Below are 23,560 nucleotides of genomic sequence, written 5' to 3'. Positions count from 1 at the left end.
TTCGTAGAGGGGATACATTTATGTCTGACTTCAAGATACATGTGTCTCCATAGATAGAATATTTCACTAGATATATCTATTTCACAGTGAGTCAGAACTGTGATTTCCCCCACTTCGGGATGGTGAGGAGGAAATCCACCTGAAAACCCTCATGAGTCAAGACAAGGGCAGGGAGGGTTCTACTCACCAATTATGGAGGCAAAACAGACTCAACCTAGGGAAAAAAGCTTAATTTATCGTTAATCAAATCAAAACAGGGCAAGGAGAAAACAAACAACGGAGCTTCAATACCATACCTCACCCCACCTCTCCTTTTTTCCCAGGCTCAAATTACTTGGTTCCCCATATCTTTGCCTCCTACCACCAGTGGCACAGGCGGACAGGGAGTGGGGCTTACAGTCCATTCCTCACACATTGTTTTCTGCAGCTCCTTCCGCCTCAGGGAGAAGGATTCCTCACAGTCTTCCTCTACTCCAGCGTGGAGTTTGTCCCATGGTAGAGGATCCTTCGTGAACCCCTCCAATGTAGGAATCCCTCCTTACCAGGTGCAGTCCCTCAGAAGCAAACTGCTCCAGTGCAGGCTGCCCATTTAGTCATGGCCTGCTTTGGGAACAGTCCCCTCCCATGGCATGGGATCCTCCACGGCTGCAGGTCCACATATTCTCCACCATGATCCTTCACAGGCTGCTCCACCATGCTCCTCCATGGGAAGGAGGGGGACAGCTGCCATCTCACCATGGGATGGAGGGAAGCCTCTGCCCAGACACCTTCTCCCTCTTCTTCCTCACTTGTTATCTCTGCTCTGGCATGGTTCTGCCCTCTGGTATTGCTCTGTCCTCTTCTCCTCTGCCCTGAGGTCTCATAGACAGAGAACTATGGAGCTTTTTGGAGCCCAGGGAGCTTTCAGCAGCTTCTTACAGAAACCACCCCTGGGGGCCCTCCCCCGCTGCCAGATAACTGCACCACATAAACCCTGAACAGAGTCCTTATTGTTAATTAATTATGTACAGAGTATTCCTTTCACAGTAGGCATTCCAAATTTTGCAGGTTCTGACTGTATGACTGGACACTTTACCTTTCCATGACTTCTGTGTCTTGCACAAAGATACATTGATACAGTGCTTCCTGTGATGCTTCCTCTTGAGTCTTACAGTCCTGGTTACTGACTTCATGCTTCCTGGCCATCTTCTCAAGTAGCAAGTGACTGACACAATTTAATTTGACCATGACAAACACTCTGCATTTAGGCTGAGGAGGTCACTTCTATAGCCAAACAGCATAGAACCACTGGTGTACTTCAGAACAGAATCTACACATGCTAAAATGTATGCGTAGTACTTTGATGATATCTTTGAAGTAAGCTGGTGATGGTCAACACTATCATGAAAAATACAACAAACAAGATACCCATTGGTACCTCTTCTCTGTGAAAGCTGATGAGTGAAATTTGAAAATCAAGCTCCTCATTGGAGTGTGTGTGGCTTTTCTCTTGGGAGTATCTGACTTCTCAGTGACTGGACAGAGATTTTTCCTACAGAACCACAAGTAGGAATCCAGCTGATTACCTGAAGTTACATCTCTGGGATTTGGAAAATCCCAAGATTTGTCTAGAAAGCATACCAGAAAAAAGCCTTGATTTTTAATTTTTGTTATTTTTTTTTTCTTGTTGCCTAAACTGTTCTGCACTAAAGATCTCTGTGGACATATTATTGATTCTGCTATCAGCAGATTGCTGTATGATTTTCATGGTCCCAAGGCATAAGGAGTTACTGATAATTATACTGATAATGCCTCCTGTAGGGTAGCTGAGATGATTGTGGTTTGGGGATTCTTTATTTTGTTTTATTAATTATTTTTCTTTTCTGAGGAGTCTTAGCCCAACATCAGTTGTTTCTATCTTAGAATTACCATACCAATCTCACTACATTGTCCTGGGTTGGAGGCTAAATACTGGAATGTGCTACTGCATCTTTCAACATAAGAAGTTCTTACTTGCAGCAAGAGATTAAGATACTAATCTAATCAAATATAATCCAAAGAGGATTGGATGCCCTGCATGACATTGTCATCGGTCTCTCTGCCCTGCTTATACCTCAAACTGAATTATTTTTGCCTGCTTACTGAATTCATGAGTTCTATCTCAGCTCTTTTATTTGTTGAGAGTTTATGTATCAGCCATCTCCACAAACTGGCTGTCCTGGTTTTCCATTAGGATGGTGGGAGCAATCTAAGCATTTCTGGATGATTCCACCTGTACAAGTTTCTCATTGTTTCCTTTCACATGTGTTGTCAAAAAGCTTTAATTTGTTGGAGGTTAGAGGTTATGTGTATCAATATATTATATATATATACACATCAAGATATAAGGTATGTATTGATATACCCAGGCCATTGGAACATGGCTGTATACCCAGGCAAAATGCATGGCCAAAGCCACTTCTGTATGCAGCCTGTCAAAATGTTTGTGTTATGGTTCATCATTTGGCTGAATGACTCTTTCTGTTCAAGTCACACGCCACTAAAGCTCAAGCAGTGTTAGTGGCATTCTAAGAACTGTCTTCACTTGCAAAGTAGTTACCTGGAGCTCTCACTGCATCCTCCCCAAGATGTGAATGCTCCTGGACATCACCCTTTTGGTATGATGATCCTGCCATTACTCTTTGTATAGAAAATTTCCATGACCACATCCAGGTGAATGTACTGGAGACCACTGCTTTTTCAGGCATAGTGTGAATGTCAGTGGAAAATCCACGAAAGATACAAATTTATTTACAAGAAAATTGATTTCCTCAAAGTTTGTTGCTGAAAGTTCAAATCCTGTTTCTTCTCAGAAGCCCTTCTGATGACGTACAGCTGAGGAGGAACTGAACTCACAGTGGATGAATTTTGACTTATATGCTCATGCCTTGATGACCAAAGGGCTGGGAGACAATATATGCACATCTTCAAGCATGACATTGCTAGTTAAAGAAACAAAATAGCTATTTTGAGTCTCAGGTTTTATACAAAGAATGTGGTAAACTTGTCTGGGAAATATTTTGGGAGTAATGCATTTCAATTTCCTGTTTTCAGGAGCACCAGAACTTTTACTCCAGTGACATGTCCTTGGGATACCTGGTACTTTCTGTCAAGTATGAACAGATTGAGAAACAGGAAAGTCTACGCCTGTTGCTGAGGTAAGAGTGCCTGCTCTTAAAGTGTCTGTTACTGTGCTGGGTCTCTCATCTTACTCTGAGCTTCCTCTGCAGAGGTATAGGTATGAATCTCATGTCTTTCTTCTATAGAAGACTGCAAAAGAACCTCTGAACCTTCTTTTCCTGCCTTGCCCTCTGAGTTTCTCTCAGTAGTTTCTTTCAGCTGAAGTGCTGTTTGCAGGTGCATCTTTAAAGTTCCTGTGTGAAAAAACATTTGTTCTTCTCTTGAAAAGAAAGTTATTTTGTTAAATTGTGTTTACTTAGAGACATGAGAGTTCTGTCTAGGAGAACATGGGTTTCCTGATGCAGGGCAGCCTAGCCCAGGCTGGTCTTGAACTTTTTAAGACTTTTTAATAAGGCGCCCTTGAAGGTGAGGTAGAACCATCTTTAGCTTCCCAGGACAGTATGAAGTGCCGTAGCCTTTAGGGCTTCCATAGAAAGCTGTTATCCAGAGACAAACTAGAAGCAGGATGCCAATGGATCTTGCCTAGGTGAGAGGCATGCTGCAGAAAAGATATTACCACACACAAATGTTTATCTGAGCCCAGAAACATTTCCTACATAGAAGGCATCAGTGAAGAACAAAGGGTAGCAATTTCTCTGTTAAGATAGCACACTATATGCAACACCTTTTGCTCAATGGCTTGTTTATAATGGTTTGAAGAGGACTCTGATATCCCAATATTTCTTCTCCCCAAAAAAGACATCTCCTTTAATATATATATATATATACACATATTACAAAAGAGAGGTAAATGAAAGTTTTCTTCGTCAACTTTTTGGGAAAATGGTACATCAGTTTCTACCTCCTATACTTGGTACAGATCTGCTTTTCTAGGCTGTTTCTAGCAGACCTTTTGTCTCTCTTTCAAACCTTCATTTTATTATTTTATGAATCAATTATTATACAGTGTCCATGGATTGTATTTCAACATTTAGATTTCTGTGAAAGAAAAGAGGGAGGGTTGTGGCAGTGGGGAGCAGGGAGTGAAATATTTTTTCAAGCAGCCAAAGAATGCCAAGGAGCAAGTGGCTAAGCATCCCAGTTTTGTTTTCCTCTGCTTCCCACAAGTTGCGAGGAATCAGGAGTATAAACACCTCCCTTTTCCAGTGTTTTTATGCACCAGTCTTAAAATTAATCCTTTTGAATTAACTGCTTTAAGGATAACCTGAAAGAATGACCACTCTTTCTTCAAAGGGCCAGTGTGGCTTATGTCTCCCTTCAGCCTTTGCTCTAAGGACTTTTTTGTTTTGTGTCAGGACTCGGACTGGCACCAAACATGATCTGATCCCCATTTCCTGTCTGAATGAGTTTCCCAATGCTGTCCAGATGGCAAAGGTGAGATTCCTGCTTGCCTGTTCACTCTTACAGCACCATTCTTCAAGATATTTTCACCTCTGTCTTCCCTCCTTTCTACTATTTCCCAATAGTACTGTCATGTGCTTCCCTTTTGCACTTCCATTTAGCTTCTCTTCTTTGTCTTCTAATTTTGGCTCAGAATTTTTGCCTAAAGTGACTCCTAGCAGATATTTATAAACCATTCCTATGCTCTCATGCCCACAGCAATCCAGGGCATGTAATAATCACTGTTCTGTTTCCCTCTCACTCAACAGCTACTGTGTGAGGATGTGAATGTTGAACGTTTCTTTCCAGTCCTCTACCCCAAGGTATAAGATTCTGATATGTCTGTATGTCCCTTTTCCATGAAGGTCTGGCTAATGACGTCCAACTAATCATTTCTGTTTTCATTACCTCAGGCTTCACAGCTTATTGTTGCATTTGACGAACATGTTATAAGCAATAACTTCAAATTTGGCGTCATCTACCAGAAACCTGGACAGGTAAGCTCTCTCAAATCCTATGATACTTCAGGCAAAACACGAAGAGTAGGTTCTCTTAGCTTAAGTTTATAGCAAGGTATGTACTATCCTGTGAAAAATACAGAGTAGAAGTTTTCCTTATGTTGAATGATTTGTTGGTGCAGGTCATCAAGGCTGGTTGAACTCTGTATAGAAATTACTGCCTTTTCTTTTTACTGCTTTTGCTCCTTATGACTTCTCTTCTCCTTTCGAAGACGACTGAAGAAGAAGTCTTCAGTAACACAGAAGAGAGTCTGGGTTTCCTGGAGTTCCTGGATTTCCTTGGTGACAAGATTCAACTGCAGGATTTCCGTGGGTGTGTACCCAGTGTGGCTGGAAAGCCACATTGAGTTAGGGAACACTGCATGTTCAGAGGCTGTGACTCTGTTAGAGCCCTGCTTTCAGAAAAGTGCTGTGTCCTCTGAATCTCTGTGCATGTGGAGAAAGAAGCTCAGAATACTTGTGTAAACCGTCCTGTCTGGGAACCCGTTGGAGCTTAGGTCTCTGCTGCTATTTTAATTTAAAGCCCTCCTGGTATGTCAGTCTGACCTACACTATGAGTAAAAAGTAATTTTTTTTTTTTTTGTCTGTGTGAATATAAGATTGTTTCAGAATAGTAAGGTTCAGTCTTATTTCAGTTTCTTTTTGTGAGGCAGCCTGTCCTTTCTGTAGCTCTAGAATATGGATTGTGTTTTTATGAAGAATGCCAAAGAAAGTAGCTCCTTTCAGGATCCCTGATTGATCTTCATAGCTTTTAGCAAGCAAGTATATTCATTAGTAGAAACATTGTGGAGCTTCGGCAAATACATTTGTTTTGGAAAGTGTCACTTCTGTCACTGTCAGTGATTTCTTATAAAATCATCTTTGATAATATAGATACACCAAGCTACCATTACTGATGTCTTCCTTCCTCTCTCCACTTTCTCATCTCTGACTCTCCTCACCTATGGCATGGTATGGATTTGCTCAGATTCCGGGGAGGCTTGGATGTCACTAGAGGTCAAACGGGCACTGAGTCGGTCTATACAAATTTCCGGGGCAAGGAGATCATGTTTCATGTGTCTACAAAGCTGCCCTTCACAGAGGGAGATTCCCAGCAGGTATTGGAAGGATAATTAAGGAAGTCAACAGTATGGCCAACAGGGGTTATTTGATGAGTGACTGGTTAGAGGGGAGAATACTGTTGGGAATTATGGCTGGAGTCATAGTGAAAGTTGTGATGGGTTTGGTTGAACAGGTGGGTTGGAGATGCTGGACAGACTGGTGTTTGAGGCCCTATTTTGCCATTCTACTCTTTTTCACTTGCCTTCTTGCTTTATTATTTTTTCCTCACCAGCTTCAGCGGAAGCGTCACATTGGGAATGACATAGTAGCCATCATCTTCCAGGATGAAAGCACACCTTTTGTCCCCGATATGATTGCTTCTAATTTCCTACATGCTTATATAGTAGTTCAGCTCACTCATGGCACCACTGGAGACACTCTCTATAAGGTAAACAGAGACAAATAGATTCCTCTGTACTAATTTACTGATACTGATCCTTGTAGTGGAAACCTGTTCTTGGGCCTTTGGGAGAGATACAGCCCGCTGTCATCCTAACACCTTTGTTTGCTCTGTTAGTAAACTAGATCAGGGTATTCAGTGAAGGGCAATAATTAGATCTAATACCAGTGAGCCTAGAAATACAGTAGCTGCCACCAGCTATTCTTCCCCTTCACCCACTCTTTGATCTCTGACCAGAATTTTCCTTCCTACTGTGTCCTCTGTCCTATAGGTTTGCAGAGGTCCTCTCTGTTTGGTGTGATTGCTACTATTTAGCAATCTATCTTCATGTTTTTTGAGTATTCAGTGTTCATAAGGGTATTGATGAGCTGGATGGGGCTAGAAGGTGAGACTAAGAATTATTAAAATTCTGGAACAGAAGTGTTTTCCTGAAAGGTGTCCAGTACTGCTTACTGCCTCTACCTAACAAATAGTAGGTTAAAGAATAATTTGATCCATTTGTTAAGTATCTGCACATGAAGCTAGAATGTACTTGTGTGTTTTTCAAAGTAGCTGATGAATTTATGGAGCTTAAAGCTTCAGAACTGAAGGAAGATGAATTTAATTAAAAATTTTCTTTACACTGAAGAGCATGAGGAGCAATTTATGCCAATTTGGGGATTATCTTGCTTGCATTACTTAAGTCAGATAAAACTCATTCACCTGACTGACAGCCATGCTTTGCTTATATTGCATTGCTTATATTGCAGAGCACAGTGCTGAGAGCTTGCACTGCCTGAGAGTGCAGGTCAGATGTAGCTGGTTGACCTAATGTATGGAATCCAAACCAGCTACCTCTGCTTTGGGAGATCCCAGAACTGATGCCCATCTGACAAGCAAGTGTTAGGGCCCTTCAGTTGAAAGAAGTCCTGCTAGAACACAAATTCCGCGACTCTATAGATTCCAAGAATCATTAAGGTTGTAAAAGACCTCTAAGCTCATCAAGTCCAACTGTCAACCCAACACAAGCCAACTAAGCCATGTCCTCAAATGCTATGTCCACATGTGTTTTTAACACCTCAAGGGATGGTGACTCCACCAGTTCCCTGGACAGCTTATTCCAATGCCTAACCACTCTTTCAGTAATGAAGTGTTTCCTTATATTCAATCTGAACCTCCCCTGGTGCATCTTGAGTCCATTTCCTCTCATCCTATCACCAGTTACGTGGGAGAAGAGACCAACCCCCACCTCACCACAACCTCCTTTCAGATAGTGGTAGAGAGCAAAATGTCTCCTCTCAGCCTCCTCTTCTCCATTCTAAACAATCCCAATTCCCTCTGCCACTCCTTGTAAGACTTGTGCTACATACCCTTCACCAGCTTCATCACTCCTCTGGAAGCTTATACAGATGTCTCTATTATTTTACGTTCAACTTTTAGTCATGCTGAGAGAAGAGAAAATAGATAGAAACTTCCATTCTGTGATAGATTTTCCATTATAGAAATATTTTTATCAGTACTATGTCTTGTACTATGTAGGAAATCTGATTTGGTGGTGATGAGTCCTTATGCCTTGGAGGTCTCCAAGAACACCAAGTATATAAAAATTAGGACAGGATCCCTACCTGCTTTTCCACCAAAGAGGGCTCTGGGAGTGGAACAACCACCTTCCATCGTTCCCTGTGCTATGGATAGCCAGGTCTGTAGTGACTCAGTAGCCTAATGTTGATCAGGGGCATGGTTTCCAGTTCTCCTCTAGCAATCTTTTTAGTAGAGCACAGAAATTTACAGAGATTTTTCATTACAAGAGCTGGGAAAGATTGCCATTTGTCTTGTCTCTCCCTGCTATTGTTTTTGTCTGGCATCTTTGCCTCTATTGTGTAATGAAAAACAAATAGTCCCTGTCAGGACCCTCGAGAAAATGCAGTTTTCTGTAAAGGCTTTTTCAAAGGAATTTTAACTTATTCTGCCATGAGAGCATTCTAGTACCTAAGATTTTTTTCCCCATCTGTTTTTCTGTTTGCTTAGTGGTTAAATTGAAATATTACTGGTATTTATTTCCTTGGATCAGTTTTTGCAATCAGAAAATTAAAAATGCTGAGAGGGATTTCAACTGGTAGATCTCTACTAATAGGGAAAGGAAGTCCTTGTAATTGGGGAGCTGGCCTACAAAGTGAGAAACCCAAATTAAATCAAGGGCACCTTTCCATCTTTTTCTCATTTAAACTGATGCCTCTCTTTGGCTCTGTGACTGCAAAAAGTATGCAGTGGTTTTTTTTTTTTGAGGCAGTTGCTGTTAAGTTGTTCTGGCATTGTTCCCTGTTATATGAAGTGGCAAATAGTGGTACTCTCCATCTCAAACATGATTAAAAAATTATCTGTCAGATATTCTTAAATACTGTATGTATCTGGTAAGATAGCTGCCTATAATTGTAGGTGAGAGCTGTGAAGAGCTGAATCACAGTATGTAAAAACTAGACTGCATTACAGTTACTTATTTTGGCACTGGTATGTCAGGTAGGAGCATGTTACAACAAAAAACCAACACAGATTTTCTTATCTCTTAGTGGGAAAGTGCTTTTGTATGTTTACCACATGTGACTCAAGAAGTGATGTCACTGAGATACTCCCCTCAGTGTGCAGTGTATCTCCACTGAGGATTCTGTCAAAAAAAATAGGTCAGTACAACCATATTGACAAAGGTTCTTCTAGTGGAGGTAAATCTTGCAGGATGAATAGAAGCTGCTTTTTTTTTTTTTTTTTTTTTTTTTTCCTAAATACACTTGTTATTATTAAATGTACTTACTAAAACTATTCTAAAAGAGCAATCAATTCAGGTTTTTTAGTTTTTCTTAATGTGTGCTATCTAGCTGACTAAAACTCTGGGAGATAAACCAGCATGTCCATTTACTGGGTTCAGAAACAGATACATGGGACAGAATATTAGATCTCTTTTGGATATATAAATGATTCAGGAGGGATCAGATGTACCATAGTATCTTGAAGGCTTTGATAGTCTCGCTTGTGTTATGATACTTACGTTTTTCTCCTTATATTGTTTCAGGTTTCAGTCACAGCCAGAGATGATGTCCCCTTCTTTGGACCTCCTCTGCCAAATCCAGCCATATTTAGAAAGGTTTGTTTCTCTGCTCCAGTGTTAGATGGCAGGGGGATGTGGCACACACCTTAGTATTTTGAGTCAGTACTGTCAGTCTGGCTAGATGACTTTGGAGGCATAAGGACAAGTAAGGCAGAGCTTTTCTCATGTGGTATTTTTATTACTGTTTTAATCTCCAGCCTATTCTTCACCTTGTCTTGTAGAGTGCAGAGTTTCGTGAATTCCTCCTGGTCAAGCTCATCAATGCTGAGTACAGCTGCTATCGAGCTGAGAAATTTGCTAAATTAGAGGTGGGTATGCTACATGGTTGCCTCCATTAAAAATTTATAAAACTATATTACTGCCAGATTAAGAAAACAGAATATATTTTTTTTCTACTTCAAGATTCGTGTTGCTTAAAAAAGGAAGCTGAAGTGTGATGATAGCTACATGATGCTTCCTTTGTATTTCACAGGAGATGTGATATAATAGGAAAAGGTACATTCTATTGTAAAGTTCTAATCATTGAGTAAGAATGGTGATATGATGCATACATTTTGCTGGAGGAAATTCTGTATTAGCTGAAACACAGTATTGTGCTACAGTATATCACTGATTTTGGTTCAAGGTACCAAAATTCTGTTCCACTCTGCTGCTTGCCTGATCTAGAAAAAAACTGCCCTCAATCCATGTTTCTGTTTCATTACCTATAAAAGCAGTACTGTTGTTCTTTATGACTTGCTTTAGAAAGAGTTTAAAACAAGTGAGTATTACTGTAATATATTCCATAACTATACAGCTAAAACTACTTCATACTGTTTAAATTATTTTCATGGGGAATTTTTTTTTAAAGAGGGCGTGAGACACTACAAAAGCAGGGGGGAAAAAATCCCTTCACTCCTATAATAAATATAAACCTGTGTTTTCATTTCCTATATGCTGATGCAGGAAAGAACCCGGAGTGCTCTCTTGGAGAGCCTTTTTGAGGAGCTGCAGCTTCGTAGCCGCAGTATGATGGGATTGCCTATAGGGGAGGATGACAAGATAGAGAATGGCAGTGGGAGCTTTCTTGAGAATTTCAAGGTGAGCCATAGTAGATCAAATCCTTAATCAGTTGCTAGCACTTTTTTCAAGCTCGTTGTGTGTCTATTTAATTAATATTTACCCTACTAATCACTTGTGCTCAAGGTGAAAAAGAAAAAAAAGTCTTTCCATCCAGCAACCTTTTTAAGAGCATATTCAGCTGTGTTTTACCATATATCTCAAAAAAAAGACGTTTTTCCCTTTCCTGTGCTCCTTTCTACAGAGCTACAGCATGGTACAGGGTGGAATTCCCGTCCCTGAAAAGTCTAACTTCATGCTCATGTCTAGTGTCAGATGAGGTTTCACTCCATGACTTAAGAAAAAGGACTGAATGTTTGCAAGAGGAATTGCAATAACTAGTAGGAACCAGCTTTTAAGTTCCTACAGCAGATATCTTTCAATTAATTTTCATTATAACTGAAAGATTTGCAAGAGTCAGTGCAAGAGAGTTGCTAAGATACTTGTGAGTGTGCTGTCTAGAAAAATTGTGATGCTTTACTTGGCCTCTAAAAGCCAGAGTTAGTTTACCGTTGTTCACTGGTGACCCATTTTCTTTTTTTGGACAGAGAGATGTTATAAACAGTGTTTCTTCAGATGACCTCCACCTGCTTTGTATAATGGCATGGTTAGAGTCATTAAGGGCTGTAAAACTACTACATTCACATAAAGGTTTGGTAACTATATGCATAGCTTTGGTCAGATCTGGGATGCTTTGGTGAGGTGTATTTTGATGTACAAGCAGTCTATCCTGCCTTTACTGCTAACCAGGAATTTCATACACATCCATGTCTTGCACTCAGTTGTCCAAAAAGGTCCTTTACTGACTTCTAACATACAGATGTGCATGTCATGTACACAGATGATGTTTGGAAAAAGCTGACTAAACTCAGAAAATTGCTTTTTCAAACGCTGCAGATTTTGATACGGCTGCTTGTTCCTTGGAACCAACACTCAAGTTCATGCAAGACCAAACCTTACAGTCTTGAACAGGAGTTTGATTTCCTGTTTTGTAGCACCATGTGATGTTTTTTTACCCAGTATGCTGGGATACTGGTAGGGAATCTCTGTTTATTGCAGCAAGACAAGTAGAGATTATACTTGAGGAAGAGTTCTTCAGTGTCAGTGAGCTCCATGTACCAGCTAGGACCAAAAAAGGGTGGTATCTAAGGTGCTGCCATGTTAGGATTTCTGTGGTTCTGGTGTTGCTCTGTCTCAACTTTCCACCCGATCTGTGTTGCTGTTCATACTGCCCGACGGTGTGCATGTCTATACGTGTCTCTGTGTTTGTCTGTTTCCCTGCCTCCCTTCTGTTCAGCGGGTGATCAGAGGTCGTAGCCAGAGCCTGGATACCATGGGGATATCCATGAGGAAGCAGCAACCATCCACCCTGCCCAGCCGCCCAACTACAGCCGGCCTTGCCCTCAGCCAGAGCGTCGCCGAAGGCCCTAAGGCCATTGCTGCGGTAAGGCATTGGGGTGGGCTGTCAGAAGAAACACAGCACATCTTTGTGACACAAAGCCATATAATGGTTTTTTCTTTCCCTATTAGTTTGTTCTCTTGTCCCTCTGTGGATCTCTTTTTGTTGTATCGTCCCATTTCACAATTGGTGGTGGCGTGTGTTGCGGTCAGTTTTGTCTGTGCCTATCTCTAGCCCCAGTTCCTCTGTTAACTAGAGCTGAGATTGATGCAGACAAGGAGAAGAAAGCTGAATGTGATTCTACCCATTTATCTCTGCTATCCTACATTAGAGCTTGTATGTTGCCATGCCTTAAAAAAATGCATGCACTATGGCTTGACCAGAATGGTACTGTATAGTCATATGGCAAGAGCCGTATGTCTGAACACTAGATCTGTTCCATTTTCTTCAGTTTCACCAATCAGATCATTTTCTGTTATTACAAACAGGTGCACAATGCTTATTCAAGGTGCTTTTTTCCTGTAAATAGATTTTACATGTTTGCAACAAACAGCAGAGTTAATAAAGTTTGGGGTGAGAAAATGAGTGAATATTTCTAGTCACTATCAAAACTCTCTTCTTTGATACGGATACTAAAAATGCATGGTCAGAGTGAGCATAATAAACCCATGATAAATGTTTCCAGAAAATGATCCATGTTTTTGATATGGGAAACCTTGGCCAAAGTGCATCCACCTGTCTGTAGTATCTGCACTAGTGATGTTGCTATGGGCAAACTGTAAAAAGCATCTTTTAAGCCAAGAAGGTGGCTTTCAGTGTGGCATTTTCTTGGTGAAAGATTACTCAGTTGTATGCATTCTTTAGATCAGCACAACAAAGTCATGGAATACGTTTGCTGCCTCCTTCTCTCCTTTAACTTACAGTTTTCTCTACTTTTTTGATTCTGTCTTTCCTTCTGTCATGATATGGGGATACCTCCCTTCCTGAGCTTCATTCTCTGTATGCTGTGTTCACTCCTGTATCTCTCTGTGTCTTTCTCATACAACCTTTGTAAGTGGTGGTATGAGAAAATACTTCTTGCAGCGGTTGAACTGGGCCATACTGCAGAGTAAAGGAGAGGATCTGGATCCATGTCACAAACTTCCTCTCCCATACTTCCAGTTCTCCACATTTTTTTCCTGTCTGGTTCCCCTCCCTCCTTTCTGTCACACTTTCCTCTTTTCTAGTCTTTTGCCTTGCCTGGTAGGAGCCCATCACGTACTCGAGCCAGCCGATTCCATGGGCGACGGAGTAGTGCCATTGGCATTGAGAACATACAGGAGGAAAAAAGGTATGAGCCAAGTGAAGATGAGACCAAAGAGAGAAAATGTGAGGAAATGAGAAAAGGGAGATACAAAAAACACGTGTAAGGGCAGAAGGGGAATCAACAGGAATGAAAACTGAAGTGGAAATGATTTGAATGGAGAGAAAAGCCTGTCTATTGGCTAATGGAGAAATGGACAAATGATGGAAAAAAAACATAAAAGGACATTTGGAAGGGGAAGAATCAATATTTGAGAAAAAAGGGAGGGGATGGGTGGAGGAATGCAATAAGATCACTTGTAACATTGTGCAGTGTGACCTAGGACTCTTGGTTCTGTATTCATCATGTTAGGTAAGAGTCAGTTGAAAGCCTTTAACTTGGGACAGGGGAATTGGCTACTTCATTGTCTGTTTTCATGTTAAAAATCTCAGATAGACAAAAATTCTGATATCTTGGAAAAAAGGTTTTTTTAAAAAAGCTTTAAGTCAAATTGAGTATTTTTAACGTTAGATGATCTGAGAAATAGTTATAACTAATGTTGTAACATACAGGTTCAAGGAGTGATTTGGCATATTTGAACCATTCAAATGTTGTCTACTGGTCATGAGACATTTAGTTAAATCAATAAATTTCAGCTTTAGCTGAGACACTTTTTTAAGATCATACAGAGTCTCAGAAGTCACACGAGTGGTCTGCATCTAATGTACAATTTTCCAGTTGCAAGAATTCCAGAGAACAGCTTGAAGACTCAATGTAAAAGGGAAAAGACATCCTTAACGTGGAGACTACTGATTCTACAACAGGAAGAATTGCTACATTTTTTTTTCTTTCCCCTTGCTCTTTTGAACCTTTCCCTAATGAGGTGTCTATGATCTAATCTGAATAACAAGAGAAAAATTTGAGAAAAATAAAGTCTTCTGAGACAACCTCCCTGTAACAATCTAAACCAACACAGTAGCCACAGCTCCTCGCTACTTTACAAACTTATGTTTTGTATCTTACACAGCTGTGCCCCTGAATCCATTACTTTGTGTACCACATCCTTCACTATTCTCTTAAAAGATCTGCAGAAGTTTTTTACAGTAAAGAAAAATCCTGTATTTTTTCCCCCTGCTCTTTGGTAGGAGGCAATTAGCAAGATGTTTGGCTTCTTTAGCTTTCCTTTTATAATCTTCAATATGAGGAACAGTGAGCCATGTATTTTGTCAAAGACTTTTCCCTATATTTCTTGAAATTGCAGTTTCACTAGCAACTGGTTTGTTCTTAACATTCCATTGCTACTGAAAAGCAGATATCATTCTTGTCCTCTCCCAGTGGCTCTTCCAATTCTTCGTCCTGTCCCATTCTTTGTGATGGCACGGATGTTTAGTGGACTGTTCCTGGATCTGATTAAGCCCATTAAACTAACATAAAAAGTATCAGCTTCCTTTCATTGGCATGTCTGCCAGGTCCTGCCATGAGATGGCTTATGGAGAAGCCTAATGGATACCAGGACTGATGGAAAGCACACTCAGGAAGAGTGGAGAGGCAGGAGCAGGCTCTCCCTCTCTGACAGCAGTGATCTCACCATACTATGTGTGACCCCACTCTGAAGCTGTACCTCAGTGATAGGCAAGTTCTGATGACAGAGCTGACCCAGGCCATCCTGCTCATGTGTCATAGAAGTTTCAGGGGTTTTCTATATATTCAGGACTGGGTTTTTTGTCAGGATAATTCCAGTCTCACAAGTAGTTGTATTAGCACCACTGAGGGCATTAGGAACTGTGAGTGGTCCAGGTAGGATCAACTGACCAAGAGAGCAGAGGAGAAACTGAATTCCACCACTGAAGCCACAAAAAAATCCCAACAAAAACTTCACTTTTCTAATACTTAGCTAAACATACTTTGCTTTTCAGTTACTCACACAGAAAGCTTCAGAAGTATATAAGCACTAACACAGTTGTGACCATCCTGAAATGGGGAAATTTACTGAATCCTTTTTCTTTATGCAATATATATAAGCTCTCTAATCAATCCTAAAGCTTCTTACAACCGATGAAATGGGAAGGGTAGAAGAAAAAGTTGAAGAGTTGAAGAAGAATACTGAAGTTAATTTAGGCTTTTAGTATAAATTCAAAAGGAGCTTAAAGTTTGCCATTTCTGATATATTGCCCTCAGTAGGTCACATCCAGGGAGTCTGCTCTTTTCAACACAACTCCATTTGCTCCCCTGTCATCTGTAAAGGAGAGATCTGTCTTTCTATTGTGGCTTATAAGGAAGCATTAGAATAGACAGTGGTTAACTGTGACCCTAGGTTATAGCACATTTCTCTTTTGTCCCAGCAGAGATACTGCAGAAAGGATACAGAAGGTGCTGGAAGGTCCAGGAACATTCTTTGACCTGAAGTCTGATGGATCATCTAGTCCCAGCTCTCCAGAGTTCCCCAACAGGAAAAGCAGGTGAGCTGAAAATATTTCAAATAATATTTGAAAGATATTCAGCGTGTCTGATATAGGCTTAAATATGGTGCACATCTTGCTCTGTTGGAGGTTTTACTGAGACTGTCCACATCAGGCATTACAGCATCTTAAAAGGTAGATGTCTGACCACAGCAAAGTTAATTTAGAACATTTAAATAAGGAACTTAGCTTTCTTAAAAAAACAATGAAGAAAGACTAGACCACTTAAAGGTGATTTTAATTAGATCTTTACTGGAATGTTAGATTGCATACAACAGAATACATAAAGCCTTAGCTGTGCCATTATCCGTGCTTACTCATGCACATGTTCCTCTTTATATATTCCTCCACAATTTGGAGTGATTTTTGAGCTTCATGGAAAAGCTTGGACAAGGAGACATTTGGTTGTACTCAAGTTCTACCCCTTTAAGCAGGATTCATGATACTGCTCCCAACCATTGTGAACTATCTTCAGTCCTTCCAAAGTGTTACAGCAGGGTCATAGTGTTTCACCTATGCTTTATTGCTAAAGCATGGCATATTTTACACTGTGTTCTGCAAAACACTTCATGTAGTCATTTACAAAGTAGTTCTCCAGTTTCTTGTGGTCAAAAACTGGAAAAATGAACTTTCACATGCATGGTAGGTGAAGCTCTGCCATTGCTAAGATATATTATGCTGGTATGGGATCCTGTCTGGAATCATGGAATTATTGAAGCTAGACTGGAAAGGACCTTAAAGATCATCTAGTTCCAACACCTGTGCCTTCGTTGGTGGTATCTACCACTAGGTGAGGTTGCCCAAAGCCCCATTCAGCCTGGCCCTGAACACTTCCAGAGAGGGAGCAGCCACAACTTCCCTGGGCAACCTGTGCCAGTGTTTTACTACCCTCATAAAGCGTAGAAAATCCGCGGAGGCTTAAGGACGATACACAGTCACCAATATGGTTAAAGTGAAGTCGTCTATTAACAATTCACACTCGCTTTATATAGAACCCTTGTTTATATAACAATATCTTGCAGGTGGCTATATCTTGGCCACAAATCCTGTTCTCACAGAACTTCTGCTGGCTACATCATTATCCTGTTATTCTTCTTTTCTGCTTCCAGCTCCCTTATCTTTTTCCCGTAGCTCATCTTTCAGTAACCTTGCAACTGGGTCTCAAGGCCCTTAGCTTACTCTAGCTAAAGCTAAATAGTCAGGATTGCTCACATGTCTGTTTTCTTCCAGACAGTTTCCCAACAGTAAAGAATTTCCTCCTAATATCTAATCTAAATCTCTGCTCTTCAAATTTTAAATCATTGCTCCTTGTCCTATCACTACATGCCCTTGCAAAATGTCCCTTCTCAGCTTTCTTGTAGGCCCCTTCAGGTACTGAAGGTTGCTATAAGGTCTCCCTGGAGCCTTTTCTTCTCCAGGCTGAACGACCCCAGTTTCCTCATCCTCTATTCGTAGGGGATGTGCTCCAGCCCTCTGATCATTTTTTTGGCTCTCCTCTGGATGTGATCAAGGAGCTCTGTGTCCTTCTTCTGTTGGGGACTCCAGACCTGGGCACAGTACTCCAGGTGGGGTCTCACAAGAGCAGAGTAGAGAGCAATAATTGAGGACTTCACAGAAACTAAACATTTACACTTCCAAGACTCAAGAATAAATCCAAGGCTGCATCTGACTTTCTAGAACAGCTTGCCATCCTTGGGTTTTGTTTTTCATAAGAACTTTTATGCAATCTATGGCAAAAAGGGCACTGAGTACTTTGTAGTAGGACATGTCCCTATCTCAGAACTGGGGCTGCTCGAAGAAAATTTCAGGAGGTGCCCTAGAGCCAGGCCTCTACTGTTGTAATTGCTTCAGGTGCCAAATCTGACAAGGAAGAGCCTTCCTTTCAACTAAACCCAGTGCTCCTTAAGAATTCTAATAGTTCAGCTAACTGCATGCTGTAGGACTGCCTGGAATTTTGTCACAGCCAACGTGCAGAGTTCTGGTAATTGTGTTTTTGTGATATTAGTTTTTTGCATTGGGTGGATGTCCAAAATTTTGGTGAGGACGTGGGTTGGAGCACAGGTAGGGGTTATTTAAGGTGCTAGTTCTGGCAGCCAACAAGAGAGAATGCAGAACATGGAACTGCTGATTGATCAGCTACCCCGTATCCTGGCATTACTTCTGTCCTCTTCCTTATCCTGCCTGGCACCTTGTTAGTGGTTAGTGAACTGGAAGTTCCTGGCTAGGTTTGTGTGAGGGACACTTGCTCTGAATAGGCAGCTGAAGTAAGCTTGCATAATTGGCAAGAATTCTGCCTAGTAAGCAAACATCTCATATAGCTCAGATGTCCTGAGGAAAAAATAACGATGAAACTTTCTTGACATTTGTTCCCAATTTCTGTATTTGACTGCGAGCTTTCCCTACTTCCCAAGCCCCATTGTCCAGGGGATGAGCCAGCTGCAATGGCTGCTTTCAGTGGGCATCACACGCTTTCAAAGAGCAGGTATAGCATGGGACTCCACTAACACCACTTGCATGAATATTGCTTCTTCGCACTAGACATGACCTCTATGATTTGACAGCCTGTCTGCTTCTGTCCCCAGGATTCTCTCTATGCATCTTTTCCAGTCATGGACTCGAAATCACTTAATCACAAGAAAAAGTCTTTTCGCAGTTGATAGAATCATGTTAGGAGTTGGAAGAGGCCTCTAGTCCAACTCTCCTGCCAGAGCAGGATCACATAGGGCAGGCCACACAGGAATGCACCCAGGTGGGTTTTGAAAGTCTCCAGAGAAGGAGACTCCACAACCTCTCTGGGCAGCCTGTGCCACTGTCTCTGCCACCCTCACAGTAAAGACGTTTCTCCTCACATTGAGGTGGAACTTCCTATGTCCTAGCTTAAACCCATTATTCCTTGTCCTATTACAGGGATACACAAATTGTGGTGATTGAGCCCATTCCTGGGCAGTGGGATGTAGCATAGATTTTGTACAGTTGGTTTCCAAAGTTAGTTAGAACTGGGATTTCAGAGTTAGGGACCAGCCCACATGTAGTCATACCTTCTACATTATATCTGGGACAGGGAATCAAGGATATGGAATTCCACTATGCAAAGCACATCATTTTCACCAAGATAGTATTAGCACAATATTGCAGGTACAGGCTGGGAGAGTGATTCTAACAGTCTGTCTCAGAGACAGTTCTACTGCAACAGTCTATTTATTGTTTATTGTTGTATTTGTTATGATTGATGAATCTCAACTCAGGATCTTGAGATAGGCATATTTCTAATGCATAGAGTTCCAGCTGGTTTTAGAGCAATCTACACAGCCCATACTAAAAAGTTTCTCCCTGGCATTATGTCATCAGTCCACTCCTGGCTCACTCCAGGGAGTAGGATTACAGGAAATTTCCTATTGCAAAAATGTTCAGCATGTTGCTGCTAGTTTTAAATAATAATTTCAGATTCCAGACCTGAATGATCAAACTTCTGCTAAAACCAACACGGAAATAAATGCAAAAAGAGCATGTAAATAACAGATACATTATTTTACAGCAGAGTCAAACCAGCACTTACTTTCTGTCCTTGCATGCTGATTTCCAACACACCCCTCTGTAGTTATCAGCCTGCAATCCATGAAACTGCGTTGTTCACTTCAGCTAACAGAGTCTTCTCTCCCACATTCAGGGACATTTGTCCTTAGTTCTTCTGCCCTGTTGTCCAGGTAGCCTTTCAAATAATTATTCCTAAGAGACAGACTCAAAAGAATGAACCTAAGTAATCAGGTAGCAAAACTCCTCAGGATCAGACAGCTTTCTTGGTTGCATCTGAAAAATCAAGTGCTGTACTGTGTATGTCCAAATCCTAGGAAAAGTACATGGATTTTTTTGTGTCTTTTCCCTCTTCAGACACATCTGAGTGGGGACATCAAGCCAATCAGGAGTGGGCCGGATGCTACTCAGTCATTGGTTACCTCACTGAAGATACTGGCAAGATTTTTGGGGTGAAATGAGAATCCTGGCTAAGAGGAGCATGAACTTACTTAGAGGACTTCGAGGACTATGGAAGAGACCTAGTGGAACCAAGTAATGCTCTATTGGCAGTTCCTGGAGCAGGAATCCTTGGAAAGGGAGATGGACAGATAGCTCCTATTGGAGCATTTTAGCTCTATGCTCCATCAGCAGCCACTGAACCAGCCTCTACTAATGATGGGGGAAGGAGGCCACCTTGGGTGCTTCTCCTTCTCTTCCCCTCCCCTCAGATAAGTGACAATAGAACAGCTTGGCCTGTGGAAGGCAAGAGCAGAAAAAGACATTTCCAACTCTGTCCCTAGTGTCTTTGGATGACATAGGTCAGAAAGTGTAGTGTAAAGACTGAGGATGGAGAAACCTGCTGAGAAGGAGATACTTTGTGGAAATCTAGGTCCCAGCTCACTTAAATTCATATTATTGATTTGCTCTGCCAAGGGTGAAGCATGTTGGCCTTCATTTCCTCCAAAATATATTTCTTATCTCCTGAGGAAATATCTTTGGCCTTTATTGGCCCTATCTTTACTGTTCTTTTGGTTGCATGCTGGCATGTAATATGCCTGGGACTTTAGGTTTCATTACTGCTTGTAGGTCAAGACTGGCCACATTTTGCAGTGTTTCTGAAGGAATAAATATATTTAGTATGTTAAAAGACTGTTAAAAGACATTTAGTATGTCCTATCTTTCTTGACTCACATCGATTTTTTTCTATTCCTAAACATTGTTACACACTTCATCTCTCTCTTACTAATTAGTCTGTTGTGCAGGCATTAGTCTGTTGTGCATTTCCCTATAAATGTGGTGAAATACATGCACTGGGCACCTTCCACTATGTAAGCCTATCAGCCTCATGGACTGCTCTTTCTTCTGGGTGACTGCAAGCATTGGATCCCAAAGCCTGAGCTGGGAGAAGCTGACCTTAAGGGTCTTTCTTTACAGATATGAAACATGCCCCAGGCTACCTCAATGTCCATGACATATAAGAGAGTGGTGGTCAAGTGATCAATACAGTTTGCTTTGAATGTTTCCTTTGTAATGACACAGTGGGAGCAAAAAGTCTAGTGGGATAGACTTCCGGGAGCCAGTCTACTGGCAACTGGGCACATGCAAAATCACCAGGGTTGGAATCCAGACTGAGGTAAGTTCCTGTTGGTAAGCAGGAGAGTTCTGACCTGGCCATGCAACAGCTTGGCACTTGATCCTAAGTAGTTTGGCACCAAGACATCCTACAATAATCCAGATCACAGTAATTTGTTTCTACATCCCTTTTACTTTCTTAAATTTTCTTAGTAAACCGTATTATAATACCAGTTGGTGTCTCTAAGCTTTCCTGACTCCTCCTGTTACAGCTGTCCAGAAACACATTGGTAACACTTTATAAGCTCTATGACACGAAAAATGTGTTTTTATGGTCCCGTTGTACTGTCTGGAATGCCACGTAAGACCAAATGTGATAGGCTGAAAGCAGCTGGGGGAATGGATGGCCTAGGCTGGGTAGTGCTTTCCCTTTACACTCAGATGAACAACTCATGGGGCTGCATGTATGCTCCTAAAACATCTCCAGTAAAAAAGGCATCTGTTGGTTTTAATGAATGTCTAGAGGTAAAGAGTGCTTAAATGTAGGTGGTTTGACTCTCTAACTTTCTTCTTTAAAACACTTAGATCTGTGACTTAAAAATTCAGTTGTTCTTGTCCTTGCATACAGGTACCCAGAATGGAAACAAGAATTGGTGTTTGTACTAAAAGTAGCAACTAGAAATTAAGGAATGCAAGCCAGTTCACCTGGATTCTGCTCCTAGGTGGAAAAACTAGCTTAGGATGAGTAATTTCTTCTTACTATTTCTGACTGCCATGTAATAAAGCTATGCCACAAGAAGTGCAAGCCTATGTTTAACAAAAGCACGATGATGTTGAATATTTGCGTTTCACAGAATGAGGAGTCAGACTTCAGGTTATTGTGTGATGCAGCCATTCTCACATTCTTCATCCAGTGTAAGCAGCTGCTGTAGTGGTTTGCATGAAGATGAAACATCTGAGCAAGAAGATAGTGATAGGGTAGGTGTATGATCTTTAAGAAACAGAGGCTATAATCCCTGATTTTACCATGTGCATTATTTTTAAAAATGTGTCTTTTTTGCCCTCTCCAGGAGCTGCTCTCTTGAGGGCCCTCCAAAACAGGATTCAGTAGTTCAGAGTATGTGGCTGGATGACAGTGGCTGCACACCCAATACTTCCAGATGAGCAAGGAAAAAAAGAAAGGAAGGAAAGAAAAAATACTCAGTGCTTCTAGAAGCATACGAAAGTTGAGCCACATTCATTTAGCAAAATATTTTGTATGCTATGCTTAAGATTTGAGAAGCATAGTATTGTATGGTATGCTCATAGAACGGTGGAGAGAAGCTAGCATGCAAATTTAATGGCAAAAGAATGAGAGAGGAAGTGTGTTTCAGTAGCCTGAATAAATAGTGTTGTAAACACTTCAGAAGTTACAGTAGATTGCAAAGAATTAATGTGTTCTGTGCTTCTGTAGAGAGCATGTATCTCAGTGGTTGCTTTTCTGAATGCAGTGCCTTTATAAACTAAATTGGATATGGGAATTACAGAAGCAGTGCTTCCTGTACAAAGCAGTATGTTCTTCAGAAGGTGGGTAATCAGATAGTTAACCTGCATTGAGCCTTTTGACTGCCAAAGCTGGGGCTCATAGTGTAGTAATTGAGTAAAATGGAAGTAGTTGATTAAAGAAGATCCATTCACAGTATAGAAATTATTATAGTCATTAGAAGTTCTCTTTAGTCCCATTGCAGGGAGAACTATGGCAGTACCTGTTGTTAAGGTGCCCTGATTAAGCTGCCTTGATCTCAGACCTTGTTTGCAGTTGTGTTTCATTTTATTAAAATAAACTGGTTTGGACTGAAACATTTCTTGTTGAGCATCAGTCTAAAGCTGAAATTATGGAAGATATAAATCTGTTTCAGTCTGTTTCTGAGAACAAGGCTGAAGTTACTGTGTAAGATTTTGGAAAGTATAATTGAAAAGACTTAAGCTTTGGAGATTGGGAAGTCATTAGGGACTGTGGAAGGCAAAGTTTTTGTTGCTAAAAGATTCTGGAATAGGAACAGGTTGAGATGGTAAGAGACACTGGGGATTCAGTGAATGGCAAGGGAGAGAGTTGTTTGGAAGGAACAGCTAAATCTTTATAGGAATTGTGAGAAAAGGGATGGTTGAAAAAACTTACAAGGGTCAGAAAGTAGAACAAATTTACTTTGAAGGCAGAGATAGGTCTCTTAATCTCTGGAGAAGCTCTGAGATATGAAGAGTGGCCATCGGATCTCTGCTTAAAGTTGCCTGTATCTCAGCAACAGCACTGAAGATGAGATACTGTTAGATTTTCTGCAGAGAATTTTGTTCTGTTAGAGGTTATGTAAGATTTCTCCACATCTGCAAAACATCTCACAGCATGAGTGCTTATATACTTTGAGGAACAGGAAAACCCAAGGCAATGGTACTGCAAGTCTGGAAAAACAATAAAAAGAAGTGGAATTACTGGTTATTCAGAGGAAGAAGAGAGCCATGCCATATTCCACAATTAGGAAGTGAGGTGCTATGAACAGAGGCTGCTTGTCCTGAGGGGGAAACATAAATGTGTTAAATATCATAATATGAAAAAGAAGCATGTC

The 23,560-nt window shown here is 41.0% G+C and overlaps 1 protein-coding gene and 1 long non-coding RNA gene across 6 annotated transcripts in view; one reads left to right on the top strand and one right to left on the bottom strand.

Moving 5' to 3' along the window:
* LOC139805020 (rap1 GTPase-activating protein 1-like) overlaps positions 1-23,560 on the top strand; it is a 45,961-nt gene that overhangs the window by 16,255 nt on the left and 6,146 nt on the right. For 3 of the 5 annotated variants that reach the window (XM_071762965.1, XM_071762952.1, XM_071762942.1), the window contains exons 7-20: positions 3,073-3,176; positions 4,455-4,533; positions 4,809-4,862; positions 4,953-5,036; positions 5,270-5,370; positions 6,025-6,154; positions 6,391-6,546; positions 9,602-9,673; positions 9,859-9,945; positions 10,583-10,717; positions 12,033-12,179; positions 13,361-13,464; positions 15,762-15,875; positions 19,764-20,535. In XM_071762965.1, the coding sequence (XP_071619066.1) occupies positions 3,073-3,176; positions 4,455-4,533; positions 4,809-4,862; positions 4,953-5,036; positions 5,270-5,370; positions 6,025-6,154; positions 6,391-6,546; positions 9,602-9,673; positions 9,859-9,945; positions 10,583-10,717; positions 12,033-12,179; positions 13,361-13,464; positions 15,762-15,875; positions 19,764-19,773 (1,377 nt within the window). In that variant the 3' untranslated portion in view covers positions 19,774-20,535. Of the gene's footprint in view, positions 1-3,072; positions 3,177-4,454; positions 4,534-4,808; positions 4,863-4,952; positions 5,037-5,269; positions 5,371-6,024; positions 6,155-6,390; positions 6,547-9,601; positions 9,674-9,858; positions 9,946-10,582; positions 10,718-12,032; positions 12,180-13,360; positions 13,465-15,761; positions 15,876-19,763; positions 20,536-21,814; positions 21,939-22,025; positions 22,121-23,560 lie in introns of those variants that run through there. The other 2 variants (XM_071762973.1, XR_011729651.1) reach the window with 2 other exon arrangements.
* LOC139805113 (uncharacterized) lies at positions 16,108-19,767 on the bottom strand. Its single transcript, XR_011729693.1, has 2 exons — positions 19,432-19,767; positions 16,108-16,476 (listed from the first exon to the last, which is right to left on the bottom strand). It is a non-coding gene; the product is annotated as an uncharacterized lncRNA (long non-coding RNA).

This window comes from Heliangelus exortis, chromosome 1 (assembly GCF_036169615.1).
Source record: "Heliangelus exortis chromosome 1, bHelExo1.hap1, whole genome shotgun sequence".
Taxonomy (NCBI): domain Eukaryota; kingdom Metazoa; phylum Chordata; class Aves; order Apodiformes; family Trochilidae; genus Heliangelus; species Heliangelus exortis.
The sequence above is the reverse complement of the archived record's forward strand: the minus strand, read 5'-3'. Positions and strand labels throughout refer to the sequence as shown.